Source organism: Rattus norvegicus, chromosome 7 (genome assembly GCF_036323735.1).
Source record: "Rattus norvegicus strain BN/NHsdMcwi chromosome 7, GRCr8, whole genome shotgun sequence".
NCBI lineage: Eukaryota > Metazoa > Chordata > Mammalia > Rodentia > Muridae > Rattus > Rattus norvegicus.
The window spans coordinates 117,318,248-117,329,019 of NC_086025.1; the positions used below are offsets into that span (position 1 = coordinate 117,318,248).

The following is a 10,772-nucleotide window of genomic DNA, read 5'->3' on the forward strand; positions in this document are numbered from 1 at the left end:
TCCAGGCAGCTAGGATGAGGGTCTCAAAGCCCACGCCCACAGTGACACGCTTCCTTCAACAAGGCCACACTGACTCCAACAGGGTCACACCTTCCAATAGTGCCACTCTCTGGGCGGAGCATACACAAACCTTGTCTACTTTAAGCAGTGAAGATGTATAAGTCACCATAGTTAAAATGGTTAAACAGGGGAAGAAGTCAACAGAAGTTGGGGTGTGAGAGGACAGGTGCCATGTGACCTACATGTGTGAGGTCCCCCAAGAATAAAACCCCTAGAGACAGAGGCCGATGGTTCATATTCCTGTTATCAGTTCCCGTCCCCACACAGCTCACAACTGTACGTAACTCCATTTCCAGGGTATCCAATACTTTCTTTGGACCTCTGTGGGCACATGTGGTACATATACACATGTACACACAGGGAAAAAACTTTCATTCATATAAAGTAAATCTTAAAAAGTATTAAAAACTGTTTTAAACGGTTAATTTGGTGTAATAAATCTCAGGCACTAATTGCTACCTTTGCAAATGGAGCTGTTGCTTCTTCCTGGCTTGCTCAAAGAGGAACATAGGTGTCGAGAGTGAGGTCCTTTGTTCTGTACCCCTGGTCCCCTCTTGTGGTGTCTTAGGGCACTGGCCTCCTCTCCTCTCCCCTTCCCTCCCCTCCCTTTCCTTCCCCTCTCCTCTCCTCTCCTTTTTTCCTTTCCTTTTCTTCAATGAATTTATTTATTAATTTTTACATCCAGATTGCTGCCCACCCTGTCCTCTCCCCTTCCCCCCTGTTCCCCCAACCTGTGGCTTCTTTTCTTGAACTCTGTTGAGGGTTCACAGGATAGGGTGGGACTGCTGGGTCGAGTTGGGGTCCTGGAGCGGGCACTGCAACCTATAGCGTAGTCCCGCATTCTCCTGCACACACGTAGGGTGTCTGTCCATCTCACTCATGCCCCAGAATTGTCATTGAGTTTTGCCTGCAGTTTGCAGATGGTGTGTACCTGGTTCTACTCCTGGGCCTCCTTGAAGACTACTTTGTCCCCCTCCACAACTTCTACCTGACTCCTGACAGCTTTGACCAGAAGGTAAGTGTCCTGTTTCCTGGGAGTGGCCCCAGCCATGCTCACTGGGGTAGGTAGAAGGAATGTCCCTTGCTGACAATGAACAACTGTGTTACTGTCTATCCAAAGTTGGTGTCATCTGAGGCTCCGTGTGTGTGTGTGTGTGTGTGTGTGTGTGTGTGTGTCTGTGTGTGTGTGTGTGTGTGTGTCTGTGTGTGTTTATCGGTATCCTTTAGAATGTGAAGCCTCACAACATCTGGGATTCAATCTGAGCTCCCTGGAGACAGACTGGGAAACCCCTTTGTGGCGTGCATGCCACTATATGATGCAAGTGTGTTGCTTGGTCATGTCCCTAACATGTCTTTCCCCCAGGTTAATATTGTTTTTAATGATGCTGGTCATAGCCCCCTTGGTTTCGCTGTTTTGGGAGCCTCCAAATGTCATGTCCCAGGATGACACATGTGGCTTTGCAGCACATGCCTCCTGTTATGTCAATTTTCTTTTATTTTTCCTCCTGCCACACTGGGCTTTTTCTCAAATATTTACAATAGTCCTTCTGAATCTTCTGGGGACCAGATCCAGGGCCTCCTTGGGTACCGAAGCAGGCAGATGCTCAAGTCCCACAAGTGAAGTGTTGCATAAAGCATAAAGCCTACGCACTTCCTCCCGTAGATGTTAAATCCTGTCTGGTGGCTTATGATACTTAATGCAAATATGCAAATGATGTGCAAAGTAGCTGCATTCTGTATTGTTAGGGAGCAATGGTGGAGGTTCAGTATGCTGCAGAGTCCCCAGACACTGTCTATCTAAAGTTGGTGTCATCTGAAGCTCCGTGTGTGTGTGTGTGTGTGTGTATGTGTGTGTATGTGTCTGTATGTCTATATATGTGTATGTTCCTGTGTGTATCTATACATGATTGTGTGTGTCAATGTGTGTACGTATGTATATGTGTATATGTATATACATTTATGTGTCTGTGTATAAGCATGTGTGTCTACATATGTATATATATGTCTCTGTGTTCATGAGTGTATATATACTCATGTATGTATATATATGTATGTGCATTCATTTTATAAGTATGCATGTCTATGTATGTGTGTATATGTGTTTCTGTATTTATGTATGTGTGTATGTATCCTCATATACGCCTGTTTGTGTATGTGTGTGTATGTATGTGTTTGTGTGTATACATGTCTGTGTATATGTGTGTGTGGTGGGACTGTGTGTATGCATGTATATTTTATTTCTGAGCTTTGAGCCAGCCTTGAGCATGCCCCCGTATCTGCTCTTCCCATGCCCTCCGTCCTTCCCAGGCTCTCTGCAGTGAGGTCTGTCACTGAAGAGTTAGTGCTTCACTTCTGGGGACTTGGCAGAGACTAGTCTGGGTTGCTTGGGACTCATGGCACCTGCCACTTTATTTTTCCAAAGTGCGAGGCCCATGAGGTACGGAGGCAGACGGTGGCAACCGCAGTGGGAGCCAGGGTGACAGCCGAGAACGAACGGGCCAGTGTTTATCAATCTGCCGGTTCCTGGCACCAAGCAGTCTGTCTGCTCATGGCCAAATGCCGTTCCTATCGTGCCTGTGGAGATAGAATTGGACAGATTAGAGAGGTCTTGGCATGCTGGAGTCCATATTGGGGATGGAGGGAGAATGAATACAGTGAGGATGAACGGTACAGAGCTTGTTAGGACCACGGAGCTCCTGGAGTTGTAGAAACCAGAGGTCAGACTGTCTGGTGAACAGGTTCTTGCATATTCAGACCACTATGTGGCTGTATTAAGGAGGCTGCTGGGAACAGTGGATTTAACCAGTAGAACTGGGTCTTTGTCCAAACAAGGCTTTGTCCAGATGGCAGAAGCCACGTTCCTCAGCTTGGCTTTCTCTCTTTGAAATCAGGATGAACAGCCATGCAGGTCACTGCCCTGCCCTACAAGTCAAGGAAACCTCTGGTGATGAGCATACAGGGAGACGGGAGGTCAGGGTGTTGGACTGTGCAGGCACATGGGGCCTCCTCCTCAGGCAGGCATGAGGATTGGGTCCCTTTCTTACACATTCACATATTTATTCTGACCTCTTCCTCTTGGGGGTCATGGTGAGGGCCACCATGGCAGTGATTGTCACACCTCTATAAACCTTGACCTGTCTTTGTCTCCTGGTCCCAAGGGCTGGGAGGACCGTACACCGGACTGAGGCAGGCAGTTTCTCTGATCAGCTCTGAGACCTGAAGCTGAAGGTCCTTTGTTCTGGCCCCAGGCATCTTGGTGGCATCTCAAGAATGTTGAAGGAGGCAAAGATTTGGCAAGCAGAGTGGGGGTGTGTAAGGGGTTCTCCCTCAAGCAATAGCAGAATCATTAACCAAAGATCTTGGGCTGGGGAGTGTGGCTCAGTTGGTAGAGTACCTGTCCAGCAAACACACGCCCTGGCATTGTATAAACAGGCACAGTGATAAACATTGGTAATCCCAGCACTCGAGAGGCAGAAGCAGGAAGATTAGAAGGTCAAAAGCTATCTTCCTGTACTTAGTTTGAGGATAGCCTGGGCTAAATGAGAATGTTTCAGAAAAAAACAAAAAAACAAAACAAAACAAACAAACAAACAAAAAAAACCACAAGGCAAAAGCAAGCGTTAGGTTGGAGGAGTAGCTTCAAGGCAGAGAGCATTTGCCAACTGCACAGGAAACCCAGGATTCACTCTTAGCACTGGGGTGGGAGTGGGGGGTGGGGCTGGAGTGAACCACAAGACTGGGCAACCCTGTGGGTTCCTGCCTTCTGTTAATGCATAACGGACATGGCTGGCATTCCTGGCTCACTCAGGGTGGAGTGACAGACAGTGTACCATTGGAGAGACAGTTGGTCACTGTGAACCCTGAGGCCTGTCCAGCTGGCGGCTACGCACTTGCTGGTTTGATGGTCCGTCTTCCATCTTCCTTTGCTCAGGGCAGGTCTGGTTGGCCTTGACTCCTGTAGCCTTTAAATCAGACAAAGAGGCTCCCACTTGGAGCTTCTCCAGCCGACGTTAGCAGAATGGAAGCCTCAGTTGAGTGTCCAATTGGATGGGCAGGGCAGGGTGATTAGGGGCCAGGGCCAGGGGCCTCCATGCTGGTCCTTGAGCTAACCTCAATTCCAACAGGGTCCCCAATTACCTCAAGGGCCGGTTACCCCACAGAAACACAGCCAGGAATGCCCGGATCGCACAACTCTTTAGTTATCTGACCAGGTAGCACAAAGCTGCCCTGTGTTCAGAGGAGCACCCTGAGGGGCTGAGCGCCTTTGCCAGGGACTTGTCTTCTCTCAGCCTCAGTCTCCCTCTCTGTCATTTCTCACCGTGTTGTAGATTCTGGCTCAGAGGGAGCACTTGGCTAGGATCCTGTGTGGGGGGAGGGCAGGCTGGGAGCTGCCATTCTTCCATCGAACCCAGATCTCTGATTAGGGGAAGAGGAAATGTTGAGTTATCCCTGTGTGTGCTTTTCCCTGTGTCCCGTCCCGTGTCCTAGCGGGCTTTGTACAAAGAGAAAGAGTCAGTTCTGTGTAGAAGGAAGCATTGGGTGAACATGGTCGGGTGTTGGGGGGCGTGGACCTTAATGTCACTGACCCTGCTCCTGTCTTACCCCTGGCAGGTGCACAACGTGGCCTTTGCCTTTGAACTGATGCTGGACGGGGGACTCAAGAAGCCCAAGGCACGCCCTGAAGGTAACAGCCCACCAGAGCAGCTCAGAGCGTAGAGAGAGAGACAGCAGGAGGCAGGGTGGCCCCAGGCAGCCTTCAAGTCCTGTGGATAGATGGCAGGCATCTTCCCGCTGCATGTGTAGTCCACACTTTCTATTTCTTTTTGCAGACGTCGTGAACTTGGACCTCAAGTCCACTCTGCGGGTCCTTTACACACTGTTCACCAAGTACAAGGACGTCGAGTGACAGAGCAGCCGGTTCTTCAGGGACAAGTTTTAGACAAGAAAAAAATGGTCGTGTCCATCCACAGTCCCTGATTTCCCAGGAACCGTCTCCTCAGGGAGGCCTCAGGCTTCCCAGGTCTAGCTGTGTAATGCCTCTGCTCTCTGCTCCCTGCCTGGTTTGGTTTTAAACCCTTTTCCCTTGTGGTTCCCTAGCTGATTAGATCATTGAGAACTTGGTGCTTCAAACACCCACTCCAGTTTGAGGCCTCACTTCCTCTTTTTCTCTGCCTCCCCTGAAGATGAAAGAGAACAAAGGCCCAGCCTAGCCCTCAGCTGGAAAGGGCTGTCCACCTGTGCTCCAACCCACGGAGCAATTACAGCAACAGCCCTGGCTCCAGGGACTCCGCCCCATTTGTCCTCAGGAATCCCCTGGGCTGGGCTCTCCCTGGAAGCAGGGTCTCGCCTCAGTAAAAAGATCCTCTCGGGTTTTTTTCTTTCCTGAATCTCAGAAGATTTAGACTCCTGACATGTGTCTCCACCCCCATCCTGTCTTGCGGTTTGCTGATTTTTAACTGACCTTTTACATGAACTCTCAGGACCCAGAATGCCTTGGGGCCCCAGGGCAGCTTGTACAAGGGCATGTCTGGGTCTCTTGCTGGCTCTGAACATGCAGCTTGAGCCGGCTCGGAGTTGGAACCTTCCATCTCTGAGGCCCTGTTAGGGAATGGATACATTTTTAGAGACTTTACAAGAGGGAGGGAATCCATTATGAGGGCTGCCTGACCACAGGCTACCGGCAGCCAGAATTACAGAGGCGTGCGTCTGGCAGCTCTGGAGGCTGAGAGTAGGAGACAGAGGTGCTGGCAGGTTGCCTCTCTCTGCCTTCACACCATTCCTCCTCCTGTATTAGTCTCCTCTTCATTTCGAAGTGGAACCATCCCCTGTATGACCTTGATGACCCCATGATATCTGCAAGACCCCCGTCTCCAAGTGCAGCCTCCCTCCAACCAGCCAGGAGTAGGTTTGTGGGGTGTGTCTTAACTGGCAGTGGGACATACGAAATGCCCACATCCCTCATAGATGCTGCTGGCATCCTCTGCAACACAGCCTATGAGAGAAAACCCTGTTGCTCCTCAAGCCATTCATCACTCACTCCCCTTGACTCTGGAGGTGGGCTGGCTCTTGTCTCAGGAATCCTGCTTCTATGGTTCACTCCCCCTCTCATGATACTCCTCCCTCTCACCTGCCATATGACAGGATCCGTGCAGCTACAGGGAGCCTTCCTTTCCTGATCCCCACCTTACCACAAACCGGGGCTGTAGGGTGAGGTGTTGATACTGAACTGAACACCAACAGTGAAGTTCCAGAAAACAGTTTAATGTCTCCCCTTGCTTCCGCTGTTGCTAAGCTGGGGACAGGGCTTGGAATAGCCGCTCTGGTGAAGGAGGCTTCCCAGTAGGGGAGAGAGATAATTAAAACGGCATTACCGTGTCTCCCCGTGGGATGCGGTGACATTAAAGAGCCACACTGACAAAATATCCGGGACTGGAAGGTTCTGTGCCGCTTTCCTCACAGGCTCGGAACCACTGCAGCATCTGGGAGCTGCTGGGTCCGGTTTGTTCTGCTCACAGGTGGTTTGGGGCGGGGAGCTTGGTGCTGCTGAAGGGAAGGATTGTCCTGGGAAGGGTGGTGGTTCTCTGGGATTCCCTATCTGGAGGACACATGTCCCCCTTGGAACCCAAGCAGGCTCCTCTGCCTGGTCCTGTCTGCAGGACTCGGGAAGCCAGGGTTCCATGAAGGCGTGACCTTCCCCATTGACTGAGCATGGAAGTGTGGTTCTTACACACCAGCGAAGGGCTGTCCTCGCTGTCTCTTCCTATGGAGTTGGCATTCAAACCATAGTCTGGACAAAGGCACCAATAAGTAAGATTTCTAGGCCAACTCCAGGGTCACCCATGTAAGGCAAGGCTTTCTTGACAGAAAAAAGGGAGTACCCCCTCCATGTAACCAGTGCCCACCCCCAAACTTTCCCACAGTTCTCCCTGGGGTCCCCTGGAATGCAAAAACCTCTCTTTGAGCTGCTAATTCAAGGAAGTTCTGGAACTTTCTACTGCTTGGATCTTCATTCTCTTCTGATACTGTTTGTTTGAAGAGAGGTCTGGTCAATGAAACTGGTAGAAATGTCATCATCTGTCACTCCCTTGGGGTCTTGAGGAAGGGACAGGCAGGTCTGCATTCCTGCCCCCAGGTCTGCAGGCCAAGGCTGGAGCTGCTCCCTTTTGTCCTGTACTGATTGGCGCATCCCCTCCAGCTCTCCAGACCTCTGTGGACCTCCAGGCAGCTCTCGTGCCCACTTTGCACCCAGTCGTGCAAGCCCTGAGCTCACGGGCCCCTGCATCCTCATCGCAGGCCAACCAACAAAGGGGGAATCTTATATCCAAGCAGCCAAATCGGTGACGCCCCCCTGTGCAGTAATACTTCATTGTCTTTTTAATTGTTTGAAGCAACGTGTCCTTTGGATTTCTGGATATTAAATAAAAACCACTAAACCCCCGGCTGTGCTTTGATCAGACCCTCCTGGCAGACAGCAGGGACAGCGTGCTTGCGACAGCTCAAACTCGTGGCTTCCTGTGCCAGACATTCAGGCGGGAGACGGAGCTGGGGGGTGTCACAGTGTGCTCCGAATTACTCTAGTTATGAGCTCCGATACACCAGCTGGCCCCTGGCTCTTTGCAGAGCTGCTTCACACACATTTCCTGTCCGTTCTCCCTGCCCAGAGCTGGGACTGCATCACTTCACATTGCCAGGCTGGCTTGAACTCTCCCTCTGATGTTCCCAGGCGGAGTCTGATAAAAGATATCGGTGAGGAGCAGGAGGGATGGGGGATGGGCTCCCCTGCTCTCTCTGTGGAAGGAGTAGGAAGTCGAAGCCAGCCTGTGATGGCAACCTTAACTTGGCATTTTGTTCCCCCCTCCTTTGAAGAAGTCCCATGCTTCTGGTCCATTTTCTCTACAGAGTGATGCTCACTGGGAAACAAAGAGTTCAAGGCCAGCCTGGGCTACATAGTTCAGGGTAGCCCTAGCTATAGAGTGAGAGCCTGTCTCAAAACATTTTCCCCTGCTCACAAATGCATAGCTGGCCTGGACAGCAAGCGACTAATACTATTTAAACAGACAGAGTTGGGAGATAGCCCAAGGGTAAGGTGCATGTTGTATAATTGGGAAGACCTGAATTTGAATCTCCAGCTTTATTTATTGGGTGAGGTATTGGGAGTCCATGAGAAAGACTCTCTGGAAACTCAAGGGCCAGCTACCCTGGTGAACACAGCACGGAACATCAGAATCCCTGAGAGCTGACATCCGAGGCTGATCCCTGACTGCTCGCACATGCTATGACGTTTGTGCACCCTGATTCACAACAAAAAGGAACATGTGTGCACACACGTAGACTCTTTTAAAAGGCTAGCTAAAAATGTCACACTGTGGCTGGGAAGGATTTAGGCGTTGGATGGTTTCTTGGGCTCCAGCCCAGCATTGTTTTTCAGTGACTGCTGGTAGGTTAATTCGCCAGAGCCTTCCAATTCTGAAGGAGAGAAACCAGCCATCTCCAACACCGTGTCCCTAGGCGATGTGTTGTAATGTCTGGCTATGGTTTGCTTCTCACAACTCTGAGCTACCAGCCTGTTGGGGAGGCTTGGCTTGCAACTGGCGTCTTACAGTTCACTGGACAAGAAAGAATTAGTGTTCCCAAATGTTACTGTGCTCAGTCTGGGACACCCTGAGGTAAACTGCCAGTTCCTGGGGTAGTCAGTTCATCTTCTTTTGTATTATCTGTTACTCTTGATGAAGGGGGCGGGATCTTTCCTCAGCAGTCGGGGCCACAGATCAGTTGGTAGAATCCTTGTCTAGATACTCCAGGTCTCTGTTAGGAAGCTGAGACAGGAAGAGAGCCTCGAGTTGAAGAGCAGACCGGACTACAACATCAAGCCCCAACACTATAGATCACACACGGTGGCGTAGGTCTATCATCTCAGCACCAGGGGGATGGAGGCTGGGAGATGAGGAATTCAAAATTACCCTCTGCTGTACAGTGAGTTCAAACTAACCTGGGCTACATGAGACCCTGTTTAAGGAATAGGTAGGGGTGTGTGTGTGTGTGTGTGTGTGTGTGTGTGATGTCTTAGTTCGCTTTCTATTGCTGTGGTAGATACCAGAGCCAACCTGGAGGAAAAAAAAAGGATTTAATTCAGCTTCTAATTTACCTGACACTTTCACTGAAAGAAGTAAGGCAGGTTCTAAAGCGGGGCAGGAACCTGGAGGCAGGAACCGAAGCAGAGGCTGTAGAGGAATGCTGCTTACCGGCTTGCTCTTCATGGCTTGCTCAGCCCTCTTATAAAATCCAGCAACACCTGTCCAGAGGTGACACTGCCCACAGTGGGCTGGCCCGTGTCCCATCAATTATTAATCAAGAAAATGTCCCACAGGTCAATCTGATAGAGGTGTTTTCTCAATTGAGCCTTTCTCATCCCAGATGACTCTAGTATGTGCCAAGTTGACTCAAGAATGTGTCAAGTTGGGGGGAAAAAAAACTTCTAAAGATCACATGCTAGACACTAATGATTTGAGACCAGCTGTGACATGTGATCCTCCAGGGACCTTCTGATTGGTTATTCTCATAGGGTCTTTTCCTAGGGTGTAGGGGGTGTCCTAATTGATCAGAGTCAGCTGAGTTCTGGATCAGGAGACTGTATGGATGGCTCCTAGTCAACTAGGGTGACAGAGCGCAGCACGGTGTGGTTAAGCATGTAAAGGAGCTCAAAGCCAGCTCAGAAGAGGACACAGAGCTGAGGGCTCCACAGGTTGCCCAGGCTTTTGTATCCCTTTTTTTTTCCTCACAGAAATGTTTTATTCCATTCTCCTGGGCTGTCTGTTGTCAGACTCCCCAGTTCAGGAGTCTCTGGGCTTGTGTGGGGTCCCTCCTTCCTTTGTCACCACCAGTCTGGGGATTGTGACCACAGGGAATTCAGACCAGGAAGGGGACACATGTTGTGACCTGTGCAACCTTTCCCAGGCTAGAGCCGGGATGCTGCTAACCTCGGACAATCTCTTAGAGCTGGGAAGGTGAGGCCTGTTGTAGAGCCCCCGCTTCAGCTTCATCACCATCAAGGGTGGTCTTTGCACTGGGCAAGGTGTGGGGACCCCTATGCTGGTCCCACACAGAAGGAACTATTTACTGAACATCTATGCTGTGCCACACTTGCTCATGAACTCCAGTGATGAGGGACGGTTGGAGTCTGGCCTGGTGTGTATCTCTCTGCACTGAACACATGGAACATTTTGACTCACTGGCTTTGTGGACCGACATATCAAATGACTTGTAGTGCCTGGTGAACAATTCAGCGTCCACGGTTGCTTGGGGTACGGTCTCAGTTTTGTTTTCTGTTGTTATGACAAAATGTCTTAAGATGGTAATTTATAAAACACGGAGGTGGTTTGGCTCCTGGTCCTAGAGGTTGGGGAGTGCGTTCTCCAGTGGAATTGACATCAGTTATGGCCTTTCCAGGACAAGAGGGTAGAGCACAGTTTATGGAGACGTAGAATAAAGGTTCTAGCTTAGGTCCTCCCTTTTCTTACAGCACCAAGCCTGAAAACCCCACTTTCAGAATATCATCTAATCCTGTCTCTTTCCCTTAAGCCCCACCTCCAAACACCATTAGCATGTGACTGGGGATCAGTCTCAACTTGTGAACTTTTGGTGAGGGACACGTTCAAACCACAGCCTGCTCAAGTTTTAGTCTATCCTAAAACTTGCTAGCAAGCTGTCTGGGG

At 50.2% G+C, this 10,772-nt stretch overlaps 1 protein-coding gene across 3 annotated transcripts in view; it reads left to right on the forward strand.

Moving 5' to 3' along the window:
• The window catches only part of Parvb (parvin, beta), an 85,507-nt gene extending 78,010 nt beyond the window's left edge, over positions 1-7,497 (forward strand). For 2 of the 3 annotated variants that reach the window (XM_039079611.2, XM_039079610.2), the window contains exons 11-13: positions 974-1,075; positions 4,672-4,744; positions 4,890-7,497. In XM_039079611.2, the coding sequence (XP_038935539.1) occupies positions 974-1,075; positions 4,672-4,744; positions 4,890-4,966 (252 nt within the window). In that variant the 3' untranslated portion in view covers positions 4,967-7,497. The remainder of the gene's footprint in view (positions 1-973; positions 1,076-4,671; positions 4,745-4,889) is intronic. The other variant, NM_001134780.1, reaches the window with a different exon arrangement.
• Positions 7,498-10,772: the final 3,275 nt, after the last annotated feature.